Below are 15698 nucleotides of genomic sequence, written 5' to 3'. Positions count from 1 at the left end.
TTCGCAGTACACTGGAGCCAATGACCTTTTCCTTCTTGCTCTAAGACTTTTTTTTTTTTTTTTTTTTATGATACAAAGCCCTGAGAAATACAGAGAAACCACTTGGTACTCACTTAGCATCATCTGGAAATGCAGAGGGCAGGGGACAGAGGCTAAATGAAAGCCCTCATTGTTGGCGCTCTTTGGAGGAATCTAATTTATAACCCTGGCTGTTGGGCATAATATTTACCTTCTTTTTTGTTTTTGTTTTTTGTTTTTGTTTTGTTTGTTTTTCGAGACAGGGTTTTTCTGTATAACCCTGGCCATCCTGGAACTCACTCTGTAGACCAGGCTGGCCTCAAACTCAGAAATCCGCCTGCCTCTGCCTCCCAAGTGCTGGGATTAAAGGCTGCGCCACCACTGCCCAGCATATTTACCTTCTTCAACTCGCTATTACTACTCCCTCATCCCTCTCAGCCTACTGCCATGCACTCAAAGTGGCCTGCCCTAAAGATCTAATCCAAAAGTAGCAAGCTTCGAACATCAGATAACCCTGTGGGGGAGTCTGCATGGCATCCCCTGTATTTGCCATCTTCCTTTTAAAAATAAAAAGAGTTGCTAGCCAGTGTCCATGTTGTGTATTAGAATATTCTACACACAAGAGAAGGGGACTGGCTCAGCTGTTTCCTCAGTGCTTAAACAGTGCCTGGCACGCAGCCCTAAATCCATGTATTTCTCCTTTAAATAAATGAAGGTGGGGATGGAGAGATGGCTCAGTGGTTAAGAACACTGACTGCTATTCCAGAGGTCCTGAGTTCAAGTCCCAGCAACCACACAGTGGCTCATAACCATCAGTGAGTTCTAATACCCTCTTCTGGTGTGTCTGAAGAGAGTGACAGTGTACTCACATAGATAAAATAAATATTGCCGGGCAGCGGTGGTTCATGCCTTTAATCCCAGCACTTGGGAGGCAGAGGCAGGCAGATTTCTGAGTTCAAAGTCAGCCTGGTCTACAGAGTGAGTTCCAGGACAACCAAGGCTATATAGAGAAATCATGTCTCGGAAAAAAAAAAAAAACTAACAAAATAAATAAATGAATCTTTAAAAAAATAAATAAATGAAGGCTAAAGTATGACAATATGACAAAAACCCTCAAGACACACCAGCTTCTAGGCTAAGAGACTTTGAAGCCGACAGTATACATATCTCAAATTTATTTAAAAATTACAAAAACGTTTCCGTTTTCAAATTGTGTATGAGAAAAGTTAAAAGCAGCAACTGGGCTCATGGTTAGCTCCCAGCTGCCTGATAAAATTTATAAAATTGAACAAAACTTTGACGTGTGTCGTATGCCTCTGTAGACGCGAGACCCTTTCTTTAGGTCCCTTTCTTTCGGTTCTGGTAGTATCATTATTGGCACACTTTCCAGTGCTTTTCTTCTTTGCACTCGATGTAAAATGATTCTGTAGACCCCCGTGATAGAGCTCCGGGCGTCTCTCCCTTGGTTGTTCCGGATATGTTCGTCTGTAATCCCCAAGTGTTCTAAAGTGCTTTTCACCTCGTTTTCTTCTTCTTTGAGGGTGCTGGTTTCTGACAAATGTTTCGGATCCAGCTGGAAAGGTTCCAAGGGGGCTGGGTAGGGCACGCCTCGTAGCCATTCGTTGTTCAGGATGTAGTTGATCCCATACCTCTCTGTGGGCGTGGGCTGAAGGACTCCTCGGATGAGCCGGTGGCAAGGCTCGGACACGTGCTGGGGTATGGTGTAGGTACCCTCGAGGATGCTCTTCTTTAGTTTGGCCACGGTTTCTGCTCGAAATGGCATCGTCCCGGTCACCATGAAGTACAAAAGGACACCCAAGGCCCAGATATCGACATAAACACCGACATAGTGTTCGTCTCGGAAGAGTTCGGGTGCGGCGTAGGGCGGGGAGCCGCAGAAAGTGTTGAGCATCTCGCCTTTTTTACTTACGGTGCTGAATCCAAAATCTCCCACCTTCACACAAGTGCTACTGGTATAAAAGACATTTTCTGCTTTCAGATCTCTGTGGATGATTTGATTTTCATGCTGTGAAGAAACATGGGAGAACGGTCACTTTAGAGGCAAATTGACAAAGTAGAAAATATCTGTTTCTCTGCAGAGAGGCGAGTGATGCTAACAATCTCAGGAGTTCAATAGAAAACAACTTACATCATATTAGCAAACCCTACCGCAACCTTTAACCCAGTGCGATGCTTGTGTCCCCACAAACAGACCAAAGGTTTGGGTCTTCTGTGGGGTTGAAGACTGGAATTTGTGTCACATAGACTCTGGATTTAATGCCAGAAAAAAAAAAAGACCCAGATCTTACACAACTGCACAATTTTGAAACGCAATCAAATGATAAGCCTTGCTTTTTGAGGTCTTAACCTGAGTTTTCTGAGCGCCCCCTTGCCTGAGACGGGGAGCAGGAAGTCTTGGGGCCTGTTCCCATCACCTGGCTATACTCCTTTGGGTGGGCTCACATAATTTCACAAAGGAGGAAGAGGCTGAGTTTGGAAGGTTTCTTGCAACAGAGTCTGCAATACGTCTCTAGTACGTGTCCTTTCCTGCCCTTACGCTCCAAATTCAGGCAACAGTCTGGGGAACTTTGACTGATTTAGTTTTAAAGGCTTGGGTAAAGGTTTAATGCCATTTGTCCTAATGAACCCTTGGGGTTCAAAACAGGCTTCGCAAGCTAGTACCGGTCAAATCTACATTCAGTTCTATGAATAAGAGGTGTGATAATGAGTGAGACGTCTGCATTAAATGAGATGTTGACATTTGCTTCATAAGGCTGCTGGCCACTGTGGGAACTGTATAAGCCACTGTGTGGGCGGTGCTTAGCATGGTCCTTTGCACAGGATTGCAATTCAGCCTTTCTCTCTTCAGAGACCAGAGTGCAGGGAGAAGTGGTAGGCCACAGGGCTTCTACAGTCTACAGACCCTTAGCTGTGCTCCCTGCTGGAGACTCTACTGTCTCTTCCCCTTGGTAGCTGGCAGTTAGGCTCACAAGTCAAGTTCTTTCTGTGTGCCCAGCAGTATGGCTGGCCCTGGAGAACACACAAGAAGAACGGATCTTGGAGGAGATAGTGTGCTTCACAAAACCCAGCGCTCTCTCTCTATATATGTATATATATAGAGAGAGATAGAGAGAGAGAGAGATATACATATATACACATATACACATATACACATATACACATATACACATATACACATATACATATATACATATATACATATTGATAGACATATTGATAGACATATAGATAGACATATAGATATAGAGAGACATATAGACATAGATATATAGATATATAAATGATAAATAGATACACATACATACATAGATATATATAGATATCAACCCGGGAACTAAAGAATTACTTGATTGAGTGTTAATATGTGAGGTACATAGTCAGTAGGAGCTGGGGTGTTCACTGAAGACAACAGGTTTGGTATCAAACCTTGCCTCAGACCGAAGCAAATTTCAGAGAGGGAGAGGGAAACCGGGCTGGTCATGAACTGTGGATAGGACTAAAATGTAAGTCATGGTGTGAGGGACAAAGGCTTCTGGAACAGGAAAGAAGGGCCAGGGAGCAATGACAGGCCCTCTAAGAGGTACAATATGAGTCTGGAGACATGAGTGTGGCCAAGAAGAGAAGGATGCTCATCTGGTTTCTTTGGGTGGCTTCTATGGACTGCTGGAGAAGCCGCAGGCCTGCTGTGCACCAAGACCCTGACGCTCACACAGGCAGCTGTGCTATCGAGGCGCCAACACTCTCTGTGATGATGATGATGATGATGATGATGATGATGATGATGATGATGATGATGAGAAAATGAACCAAAACCTCACGTTCCCAAGGCAGGCGAAGTGGGAGGCCCTGCTTACCATGTGCTTCACGGCAGACACGATCTGGGAGAAGATGAGCTTGCTTTCTGGTTCAGAAAGCTTCCCCTCGGTGCTAATTTTCCCAAAGAGCTCTCCACCTCCCGCATACTCCATCACTAGGTGGAGCTTGGACAGGGTCTCCACAACTTCATAAAGACGGACGATGTTGGGATGGTGCAACTTTTCCATGCTGGAAATCTCTCTGGATAACAGCCTTTGGGTTTTCTGGTCTAACTTGGTTTTGTCCAGGATCTTAATGGCCACCTTTTCTGGAAAGACAAAGAAGATAAGGGTTGGTGCCTGTTGTTGACTTGTTTTGTTTTAACAGGAAAGTAGGTACGAAGCTGGAAAGGTTCTGTGTGGTCCCTTTATTCTATTAGACATAGAGGGTCAGCAGTTCTCAAATCAATGGAAATGGAAAAATAAGCTTCAAGTCCGTATCGATATCTACACACAGGGGACACCAACCCCTGCCTTCCAAAGGAGTTTTTACTTGGAATCTTCACCGGGTAAAGCTAAAACTCCTTTGCTGAGCTCAGAAAGCGCTCCTGGTCAGGACTGGCTTGTCTCTTCAGTGTCAATGTCTGTGGTCCCTGTCTAACTTCGCCCTTTACTCTGGTGCCTTACACTTTACTTAGGCTTTCCTCTTTGCTTAGTTCAACCCTCACAATCTTGCAAGGCTAGCCTTATAATTAAGCTATCCCAGGAGGCCACCCACGGCACCCACTGGAGACCATCACAACACCCAGGCACTGGGTGTTCAGAGCACACAGCTCATCTCGCTAGCATAAACACACTACTTCCCCAGCATTCTCACCCTTCCTACAGGGACTGCGTTTTATTTCACTGTATCTATATGCCTGACATATAAAGTCAAGGACGCAGGCACACTCTGTCTATGTTGTGTTGGCGAAAGCTTGAAGAAATAGGCCCGTCACTGTGTGGCTGGGGAGAGGACTGTACTGTTGGAGGGAGGACTGCCTGGTGCAATAGTTCTGGACAGGAGCTTGGCATGATGTGTTGAAATCTTAATGATGATTACATACTTTAATCCAGCCATTTCACTTTTTGCAGTTAACGGAATAACCTGATATGTGTACAAGGGTGCCTGTGCTACAGAGAACAGCAAGTAACCAGCCAGAGATGGCTAAAGTATGGTTCATCTTTGTTTATAATGATATACCCCAAAATGATGTCAATCTGCACTTATCTGTGCTTATGTTGAATATATAGGACACAAGAGAAATACAGATATTCACTTGTATAGAAAAATATAGTGAAACATTTAATTAAAATGTTTAGAAGAGCCACACAGTGGTGGCACACACCTGTAATCCCAGCACTTGGGAGGCAGAGGCAGGCGGATTTCTGAGCTCGAGGCCAGCCTGGTCTACAGAGTGAGTTCCAGGACAGCCAGGACTACACAGAGAAACCCTGTCTCAAAAGAAAAAAATGTTTAGAAGAACTCGCTACCTTTTTTTTTTTTTTAAAGAAAGGGTCTCCTGCATTCCAGTAAGGCCTTGAACTAACTACACAGCCAAAGATAACCTTGAATTATCCTTTTACCTCATCTCCCAAGTGTTAAGTTTACAGGTGTATGCTACTAATGCCTGCCTTTTGCAGGGCTGGGATTTAAGATGGAGTTTGTATGCTCTCTGGCTACTGACTGACCTACCCTCCCAACCCCAGAAGACTTATCTTCTAACTGGGGAACCACAGAGAGTTTATCTATATATTTTGTATTGATTACTGTTACTTGTACTCTTTCTACAAAATAGATCATAGGATGAACATGGTTATCATTAAAAAATAAATGAATCTTGAGTTCGTAATAAAACCTCATTGTGTAATTGTACAAATTTGGCCAGACTATCCAGAAAGAGGTTAGCAGACAGGCTGGAAGCGATGGTGACAGACTGGCTGTTTGACCTACTTGGAACATACCTGCTTCGGAGAACTTTGGTCCAGTGTTATTGGCATGAAATAGATGCTACTTACTCAAAGCACGACTGTTATTAGTATGCTAAAGGTCAGTTCAGGTTTCTGAAATGGACGTGGGTAGTAATGGTGTCTAAAGTGTGGGGTGCAAACCATAAATAACTACGTCCCAGTTTGGCTATCTCTACAGGCTATCAGCCCAGTGAATGGCCTTCCTACCCATCCTCTGGGCATCCTTCTTCCTTGGTCTCAGCTCTTTATCAGTTCAGTGGTTAGTGTTAAGTGTCTTGTGCTGATTCCCTGAGCTAACATTCTGTACTGTCTATCAGATGAGTTGCTAATGTGAGAGCTAACATTCGACCCTTCAGGTTCACAGTCTGCAGAAGACGTTCCCCCTGCGTCCTCCCCCTCCATGTCGCAGTACCCATCTCTGTGGGCCCTTTACCTCCACACACTTCAAGCATCCAACAACACATGGTGGTGGGATGTCAGTCTCCACTTGATAGAAGCCCCCCTGTGCCCTCCAGGCAAAATGCAGATCCCATGTGATTTAACATGAGATGACACAGGACTAGTGTAGGGCAGGGCAAGTGCTGTGGGGGTGAGTGCCTCTTTAGACACCGCTCCATCATTAACTGTGTCATCTCACGTTCAATAAAGCACATGGGACCTGCACTTTGCTTCACAACACAAATGGAGAGTGAAATAAATCATTATTAAAGTCAGGTGTGGTGACTGAGCCAGGATGATATCTGTGAGTTCAAGGCTAGCCTGATCTACATAGAAAGTACCAAGATGGACAGGACTACATAGAGCCATCCTGTTTCAATCCATCCATCCATCCATCCATCCATCCATCCATCCATCAATCAATCAATGGATAAATAAATGTAAATAAAATTTAAAAATTCAAGCTCTGTTATTCCAAATTGTTGCTCGCTGGTAGAAATGTCTGTCCCCTAAGGAACTCAGATTTCATATGCACTCATGTATGCACAGACGGTGCATGTCCAGGTCACAGGATAACCTTGGATGCTTGGATGTCATTTCTTAGACTCCTTTCACCTTCTTTCATTGTCTTGTACCTTTGCCACATAGGCTGGGCTAGCTGGATCTTCCTTCCGAGGATCTCCAAATCTCTGCCTTTCACCTCCCCACCCCTACTCCTGGTATTTACCAAGGCGCACTGTTGGCTGGTGTTTTAGGTAGGTTCTGGGAATCCAAGCTCAGGTGCTCACCTGGAAGAGGCAAATCTCCATCAGCTGAGCCAGCTCCCCATCCCCTATCTCCTCTTTAAACACATGTTCAGGGAGTAAGTACATGCTAGGCATTAAGCATGGAGAAGACAAGAACTGTTCTTACAGTGAGGGAGAAGAATGTTGCAAATAGTCCTGATATGTGTGGTTAACATTAGGAGGGGGTCAGAATAAAAACTGACATGCTCCTCTGAGTGAGAGCTTAGGAGACAAGGGGGAAGCCCAGGGGATGGTGCGTGTGTTGGCCTACACGAGATGCAACATTTGTGCTAGAGAGGCTGAGGGGACCCCTCTATGATAGAAATGGAGAGTGATGGATAGTGATTGTTAAATTATCCAGGAGAATTAGTAGAGTGAAGTAAACCACACAGTCTCAGGAACCTGTTTTAGGGAAGGCAGCCTTGGGAAACCCAAAGGCTTTATGAAGCGTGTCATGACCTTGACTCCAGTTGTAGAAAGAGTGGTCTGACTTCAGTGTGGAAAGTGCAGAGGAGCAGTTGGCTCCTCTTGGTGCTGGGAGATTTGGGAGGACAAACTGTTCTTTCTCCATGGCTGATACAAACTCTGACATGGGTTGGGCGGTGGTGTCTCCTGCCTTTAATCTCAACACTCAGGCGGGGACAGAGACAGGCAGATTGCTATAAATCCAAGGCCAACCTGGGCAACAGAGCAAACTCCAGGACAGCCAGGGCTACACAAAGAAACCTTGTCTTGAAAAGCCAAACCAAATCAAACCAACAAAGAGAAACCTCTAAAAGGGGCCCCTCCTCGTGGGTAACACATTCTTTTAACCTAGATTTACAAGCTGGGGTATCTCCAGATGTATCTAGACAGATGGTGGTAAGGAGAAAGGGTAGGTCATCGAGGCAGCAGAAACAGAAGGACAGCCACTGCTGCTCAATTCCAAATGGTCATTGCTGTCTTCACCACAGGTCTGCTGTTAGATTTTTACTATTTTTTTTTGTTTGTTTGTTTTTTTTTTTTTCAAGAGAAGCCAGAAATCTGCACATCTATGGGAAGGCTTCAAATTATTAAGTATCCACAACTAATACCTCCAAGATTTCTTCCTCCTGTATCATCTCTTCCCTTTTTACAGGAGGTATTACTCTCTTAAAAGCCAACGAGCTTTCTTGACAGGTTGACCGTGAGTCAGTCCCTAGCTCCATCCTCCTGGGGATGACAGCACAGAGCACCTTTGCTCTGCTAGGTCTTCTCCATCATCGCTATGTGCCGTGAGAAGCTAGTGTGCTGATTCAATTCACTAAATATTTGCCTAATGTTTCATATTTATAATAAAGGTGAGGGGAACTAAAAGTTATAGCATGGTACTATATCTGGTGCCAAGGCGCTCTAAACTAAAACCCTGTGAAGGTTTGAATGAGAACGCTCCCATAGGCTTGTGTCTGAATGCTTGGTCTCCAGTTAGCACAACCATTTGGGAAAGATTAAGAGCTGTATCTTTGTTGGAGGAGGTGTGTTACTGAGGGTGAGCTGTAAGATTTCGAAAGCCCAGGCCATCCCCAGTTAGCTCTCTCTTGCCTCATGTTTATGGATAAGGATGCAAGCTCTTAGCTAATGCTCTAGCGCCATGCCTGCCTGCCTGCCTGCCTGCTTGCAGTCCTGCTCCCAGTCGCGCATGCAGACACGATGGTCATGGACTCATTCCCTGAAACTGTAAGTCCCAATAAACTCTTCTATAAGTCACCTTAGTCATGGAGTAATGTCACAGCAACTGAAAAGTGACTAAGACAAAACCCGAGGGTTTCCCCTGAGACTTTGATTTTTTGCTAAGCCTAAAATTTTTCCTTCTCAGCTATCACCTCCTTGAATTTTCATGTCAGTGTTTCAAATCTTTACTAGCAGATCAGTTCTGTCTCATGCAAGGCACTATTTTCTGTTAAGTCATTACTTCAGAAAACATAGTCAGCTCTATGTATCCCTCTCCCATTCTTTCATTGATCTTGCCCATCCAAAGGCCCAGAGATTTAAAATATTCTTGTTTGAATTTCTACTTATTTTATATGTATATATGTTCCCTCTCATGCATGGGCATGGATGCCATGTGTGTGTGCATATGGGTGTGTATATATGTGTGTGGGGAGGGGTTGGAGGCCAAATTGGGTTGAGTCAAGTATCTCCCTCAATCTGTCTCTATTTTGTTGAGGCAGGGTCTCTTGCTAGACCCAGCCCACAAATTCAGCTAGTTTAATCAGCCACCTTGCTCTGTGGATTCCTGTCTTAGCTTCTTGACATTACAGACTGACCCACCTGGCTTGTATGTGAGTCCTGCATGTCTGATCTGGTCCTCACACTCGCAATGTAAGCACTCTGTCCAGTGAACCACCACACCAGCCTGGCTTTGATTATTCTAAGCCATTTTTCAACCACACCCTTCCTCTCCATCCTCCGTGCCATTCCCTTGGTCTCAGTGTGCGCCATCATTCATTCATCTGGATCGTCTGACTGGCTTGAGCTCACCCTGCTCCCTGAAGTCACGTCACACCAATCACTCCTTCACACTCTTTAGTGGTTTTCTGAATCCTAAATGACAAAGCTCAGTCCAGCAAGAGTCTTCGTGGGCAAGCCAGTGCTTACATCATCGTTGTCCATGATCTGCCCTGCCACTCTGCAGGCGCCTCTGCCCAGTTCTGTGGAACCACCTCTGCACTTCCCTCATGGTTTCTCACCTGCAGGCACTTTACGGGTCTTTCTTCCTGGAGCTTCTCCCACTGCGTCCTGTAAAACACATCTCGGGACTCACTGCAGGCCTTTCTAGATTCTTCCGGGGGCCCAGCGATCCCACTCTCATAGCCTCTGGGACCTCATGGATTAACTGTTTCAGCCAGTCTCCTCTAAATAGCTGTTAGAACCCATAAGACAAGAGATGCACCATTTCTGTAGACTTCAGAACAAAGTGTGCACTCAGGAGACATTTAGTATATGTTGTTTGTTTGTTTGTTTGCTTGTTTTTAATGGTAATTGGGGAGATGGGCCAGTGGGTTAAGCACTTGCTGTGGACACATGAGGACCCAAGTTTGTATCCCCAGCAGCCAAGTGAGAGCTTTAGGCCTCATGCTACAGGGAGAGGAGACAGGTGGGTCCCCTTGGGCCTCTTGGGAAGCCAATCTCGCCAAAACCGTGAGCTCCAGGTCTATTGACAGAGTGGACAATGTAAACAAAATTAACGTGGGCACTTCCGATCAGCAATAATTGGATTCATGATTTGTAAAAGAAAGAGGAGGAGATGAAGTTAAAAAAAAGGGGTTGCCGGGCAGTGGTGGCGCACGCCTTTAATCCCAGAACTTGGGAGGAAGGGGCAGGTGGATTTCTGAGTTCGAGGCCAACCTGGTCTACAGAGTGAGTTCCAGGACAGCCAGGGCTACACAGAGAAACCCCGTCTCGAAAAAGAAAGAAAGAAAGAAAGAAAGAAAGAAAGAAAGAAAGAAAGAAAGAAAGAAAGAAAGAAAGAAAGAAAGAAAGAAAGAAAGAAAGAAAGAAAGAAGAAGGGAAGGAAGGGAAAAAAAGAAGAAATGGGGTGGGGCTTGAGAGGAATGGGAGGAGGAGTCAGTGTGTATACAATAAATACATTGTATTCATGTATGAAATTACCAAAGAATACATTTTAAATGTTCTTAAATGGGAAGAGAGAGCAAGGAAGGGATTCCAGTGTCAACTTCCAGCCCAGCACAAAAGTACAGGTGAGAGCATACAGACACACACACACACACACACACATGTGCACACATGTACATAACACACACAAATAAACAATCACAAGAATAAATAAAGATAAACGAGTAGACCAATGAGTAAACACACTGAAGGAGAAAAAGCAAAGTGGAGAGGAAGAGGAAGGAGGAGGTCACGAAGGGCCGGGGCCAAGGAAGGCTCAGGCACTTCTGGCTTCTTTCTTTTATTCCTTTGTTTCTTTGTTTCTTTGTTTCTTTCTTTCTTTCTTTCTCTCTCTCTCTCTCTTTCTTTTTTCTTCCTTTCTTCCTTCCTTCCTTCCTTCCTTCCTTTCTTTCTTTCTTTCTTTCTTTCTTTCTTTCTTTCTTTCTTTCTTTCTTTCTTTTTTTTTTTTTTGTTGTTGTCCACAACAGATGGGTCATAAGACATTCAGAAGCTTGGGGCAGCATTGCTTTTGAGAAATTTCTAATCAGTCTAAGAGGGGGCTCATGATGGCTCTCAGCCTACCTCATCTCCCTCCAGATCCCAAGAGAAGCTACACTGTCAGCTATGAAAATAAACCTCCAGAGGAGAGGTCATCCTCTTTCTGGAAACCCAGAGCAGCTGGTGTCTTTATTGTTGTTATTGTTATTGTTTTATCCTTAGCCACTGTCCTGGGAACTTCTAGGACACCAAAATGCTCATATTCTGTTACCCAGATGGTGCATGTTTCCTAGAAAACCTCATAACAACTCTGGCTTTGTACGGGGACCATATCTTTGCAAGTAACTCTTCATTGCCCTGGCCTCTTTTGCACATGCCATCCCATAACCAGAGGTGACATTGTACCTTTGATAACAGAGTTAGGCTATGGTGACTGGGCACAGGGAGGGCATGTAAGCCCCAGAAACCACCACCTATGTACACAGCAGGGGATTGTTCTCTGAAACCCAGGCATATGGGCATGAAGTTAACTTTATGATATATCAACAGGAAGTGATGCAATTCATATAAACTCTAGTCATCACTTTTTTCTCAACTAACAGCCTGTCTATGAAATGTCTATATAATCACCTTACCCCAGCCTCGTGGGCTTCTCACAGCTTAGCTGGTTATTCTATACGTGGTAGTTACACTGACCAGCATGGTACCTTCTCTCTTCTCCTTAGAGATACTTTGACCTTTAGTTCTTCTGGGAGAGGAGTGGGCTCGCGGCCTTAACTAAGGACCGTAACTGCCTTCACTCCAAGGTAGGCATCACAGCTGACCAGTGAGCAAACATATTTGGAACTGCAATAGACTGAGACTAGTGGAATGGTGACAGGCAATATAGGGGAGGTTATACAACTTGAACTAGCAACCATGATTCCTGGCCAAGATGCACCATGGGCAATAAACATTAAGTGTCGTTCTGCTCAAGTAGAGAGATATTTATCATGATGACAAATACCATGATAACAGAGACAAAATGTTATCGTGGGAAGCCGGGAAATTCCAGGAAGATTTCAGATCCCGTGAGTGACAAGATTGAGCCTCTGCTGCAGGTTCTCACACCCCTTTCCATGTGAGCGAGTTTGAACAGACCTATGCATGAAAAATGACTCAGGGCTGAAGAATCTACACTGCTTTGAGAGACGTCTAATGCTATCATTTAATGAAGGTGTCCCATGTGCTCTGTCCAGCGTATGGTAGGTAGCATATTTTTCTGATTAGGTTTTTTTTTTTTTTTTTTTTTTTTTGTTAACATTACACAGGCTAGGATCATGTGGGAAGACAGAGTTGGACCCAGAAGCACCCAAACCAAGACTAGATATAGTTTTAGGAATAAAGTTTTAAAATCTGTCCCTGAAGCTTGGCACTGTGTATTGAAACTTTCCATTGTGTGTTTTCTGTGTAAGAAAACCAATGCCTTGGAATACATGTAGAGACAATGTTGAATGTTCCTAACCCAGAGAAATGGCAACCACCTGAGGTGATAAACATACACCATGTCCCTGTATGATCATTGCATAATATATGTGTATGTATGTGTGTGCAGATGTATGTGTGTGTGTGTGTGTGTGTGTGTGTTATCTGCATCCCAAAAGTATGTAGACTTATTGTGTAACAAAGTTAAAGTGTATTTTTAAAGAAAAAGAAAAGAGCCAGAGAGCTGGCTCGGATCACTGGCTGTTCTTATAGATTTGTTTCCCAGCACCCACGCGACAGCTACCAACCATCTGTAACTCCAGTTCCAAGGGATCCAACCCCCTTTTCTGGCCTCTGTAAGGATCAGGCATACGCGTGGTGCACTGGCATACATGTAAGTAAATACTGATCTGCATAAAATAAAATAAAAATAAGTAATTCTCTTTTTTTTTTCAAGACAGGGTTTCCCTGTGTAGTTCTGGCTGACCTGGAACTCGCTCTGTAGCCCAGGCTGGTCTCAGACTCAGAGCTCTTGCCTGCTTTTGCCTCCCCATTGCTGGGATTAAAGGCGTGCACCACCATTCCTGTCTAAAACTAAATCTTTAAAAAAAAAAAAAAAAAACTAAAATAAGAAAAAGCCATGGTGTTCACAGAGAAAATGAATATATTTAAAACCGCTCCAGGGCTGAGGCGTAGCTCAGGGGTAGAGTGTTCAATTACAATGTGCTTGAGTTTGGTTCTCAGCACCATATGCACACACATACAAGACACTCTGTACATATGAGTTTAAATACATGAAATGCTAACTATTAGACCTGGTATCACAGGCCTGTAGGAGACTGAGGCCAGAGAATAAAGAGTTTGTGGTATGTCTGGGCTACAGAACGAGTTCAATACTGGCCTTGGCAACTTAAGGAGACCCTGATTCAAAAGGAGAAAATGGTGAAATTAGCATCCCAAACATGTCTGGGAAGATGAATTCTCTGGAGCATCATACATAACAGCAGAGCTGGAAATCACAGTCCATGGAGCACAGGAGAACTGATCTTGGTTTGTATGAGGAATGAAATTCTTTTGAAAAGGAGACTTCAATTTATCTTTGATTACGCAAAGGCAAGATAGATGTACCTGGAAAATCTCACCAATAACTAGTATTTTTTTTAAAAGATTTTATTTATTTATTTTATGTATGTGAGTACACTGTAGCTGTTTTCAAACACACCAGAAGAGGGCATTGGATCCCATTACAGATGGTTGTAAACCACCATGTGGTTGCTGGGGATTGAACTCAGGACCTCTGGAAGAGCAGTCAGTGCTCTTAACTGCTGAGCCACTCTCCAGCCCCAATAACCAGTATTGATTGATCATTTACTCCTTCCTTCTGACACCCAAGGAGGCAAGCACTGTTTCTGGATGCATTTTGCCAAACCATCCAGATGAAGAAGTGTGAACCCAGACACCCAGGAGGCTTCCGAGTTGGGTGGAAGATCTGATGCTCCAATGACTTCTGAGTGTGTGTACCGGTGTACACGTGTGTTGGGGGTGTGCACACGTATGATGCTTTTTATTGGGTTGTGCTGGCGATTGAACTCAGGACCTTGCATATGCTGGGCAAGTCTCCTACCACTGTGCTATTAGACCTGTAACTTATTCTGTCCAAGTGAAACAGATTAAAAGGTCACGGGACTGGGGCTGGGCTAAACAGAAAGCAAAAGATATCTCTGATAGAGGAAAAGCAGGACCTTGGGGGTGTGATAACAGGATAGGTCAAGGAGACATCAGGAAGGGTCTCTCAGGAGAGGGAAATACCCTTGAGCTTCAGAGGGTGGTTTCAGCATGCTAATTTGCCAGCGTTTTTCTCCCCTTTAAGCCAAATCCTAGCATTAACTGAGTTGGGCTAACTTTGGGAAAAGGCCTAATTAGGGTAGGCTAGCAAAAGCACCCTGTGCTCTCCACACCGTTCCTCCCTTAGGCCCTTAGTGGTGAGCACTATTGATCCAGAGTCCCAGGGCGACCTGTAGCTGCCAAGTGTAAAGGGAAGATTCAAGTGGCATTGGGAACATCTACAAAGAAGATTAAGGCAGAAAAGGCCCCGAGACCAAGCCCTCCATTTCCCAAAGGAACAGGAGTTGTCTGTCTGGTGGGTTAGAGGGGACCTTGGAACCTATCATTTATAGTAGTCTAGGTCTTCTGTAACATTCCAGACCATTCTTTACGACACACCGGTACAAACCGAAGCTGCGAACATGGCGTCAATGGCCTTCTAACTCCACCCTCAATTAGGCCCCCAAATACCTCACAGGTACTATGTGAAGTCCCATCCTACCTTTGGTTAGGGAGTGAATTCCCAGCTTGACCTGGGAAAAGTTTCCGCTTCCGATCTCCCCTCGAATTCGATAGAAGCCGATGCGTTTCCCCAGCGTGATCTCCCTCACCACCTTCTCATCTTGGCACATGTCCTGGGTCAGTTTCTCGAAGGGTGTCAGCTGGCGCGGCTGGTCCTCCTCGCCCTCCTTGCCGCACTCGGTCTGACAGCTGCTCTCCACGCTGTCCCTCCGGTCCCACCTGTCACAGTGTGTGGTCACCAGGCCGCCTCCATTCACAAACACTGCAGTCATCGTCTATGCAGGCTCATGGCTCCATTTCAGCCCAGAACCACTGTCAGGGCAGCTTGCAGGACAGACAGGCGCGCAAGACAGGCAAGTGAGGCAAGCTTGAGTTGAGACTTCCGGGAGCACAGCGTCCATGGGGGGGGGGGGGAGCTGAGCAAAAAGTCCTTGTGGAGACTCGGTGACCTGATCGAGCCCACACAGCCCAGCAGGGCCTCACTGCAGGCCCTCCCCGCTTTCCCTCACCTCGGATTTCCAGACTCTAGCTGTAGATGCACATTCAGTTAGCATAACTCCTTCCGGTGGAACCGGATGCTTTGCAGTAGATGGCTGCGACAGGGGACAAAGGCTCCACTCTGTTAATTCCCCGTGTGACCAGGCAGTCTTGTGATCCAGAATGTAAAAGTCCCTTGGTGGCCCCCGAGTCC

The 15698-nt window shown here is 45.1% G+C and overlaps 1 protein-coding gene across 1 annotated transcript; it reads right to left on the bottom strand.

Annotated features, from left to right (window-relative positions):
* Positions 1-1225: 1225 nt before the first annotated feature.
* On the bottom strand, positions 1226-15415 carry Nim1k (NIM1 serine/threonine protein kinase). Its single transcript, XM_052159587.1, has 3 exons — positions 14988-15415; positions 3894-4162; positions 1226-2044 (listed from the first exon to the last, which is right to left on the bottom strand). The coding sequence occupies exons 1-3, from the start codon at positions 15277-15279 to the stop codon at positions 1295-1297; spliced, it is 1311 nt and encodes a 436-aa protein (XP_052015547.1). The 5' UTR covers positions 15280-15415; the 3' UTR covers positions 1226-1294.
* Between the last annotated feature and the right edge of the window lie 283 nt (positions 15416-15698).

Source organism: Apodemus sylvaticus, chromosome 16 (genome assembly GCF_947179515.1).
Source record: "Apodemus sylvaticus chromosome 16, mApoSyl1.1, whole genome shotgun sequence".
NCBI lineage: Eukaryota > Metazoa > Chordata > Mammalia > Rodentia > Muridae > Apodemus > Apodemus sylvaticus.
This window is presented reverse-complemented; position numbering and strand designations above follow the sequence as displayed.

Excerpts from the sequence above, each read along its gene's own strand:
- Nim1k (XM_052159587.1), bottom strand. The coding sequence starts at position 15,279 with ATGACTGCAGTGTTTGTGAATGGAGGCGGCCTGGTGACCACACACTGT. Across the intron at positions 4,163-14,987 it reads AATTCACTCCCTAACCAAAG|AAAAGGTGGCCATTAAGATC; the intron begins GTAGGATGGGAC and ends TTGTCTTTCCAG. Across the intron at positions 2,045-3,893 it reads TGTCTGCCGTGAAGCACATG|CATGAAAATCAAATCATCCA; the intron begins GTAAGCAGGGCC and ends GTTTCTTCACAG.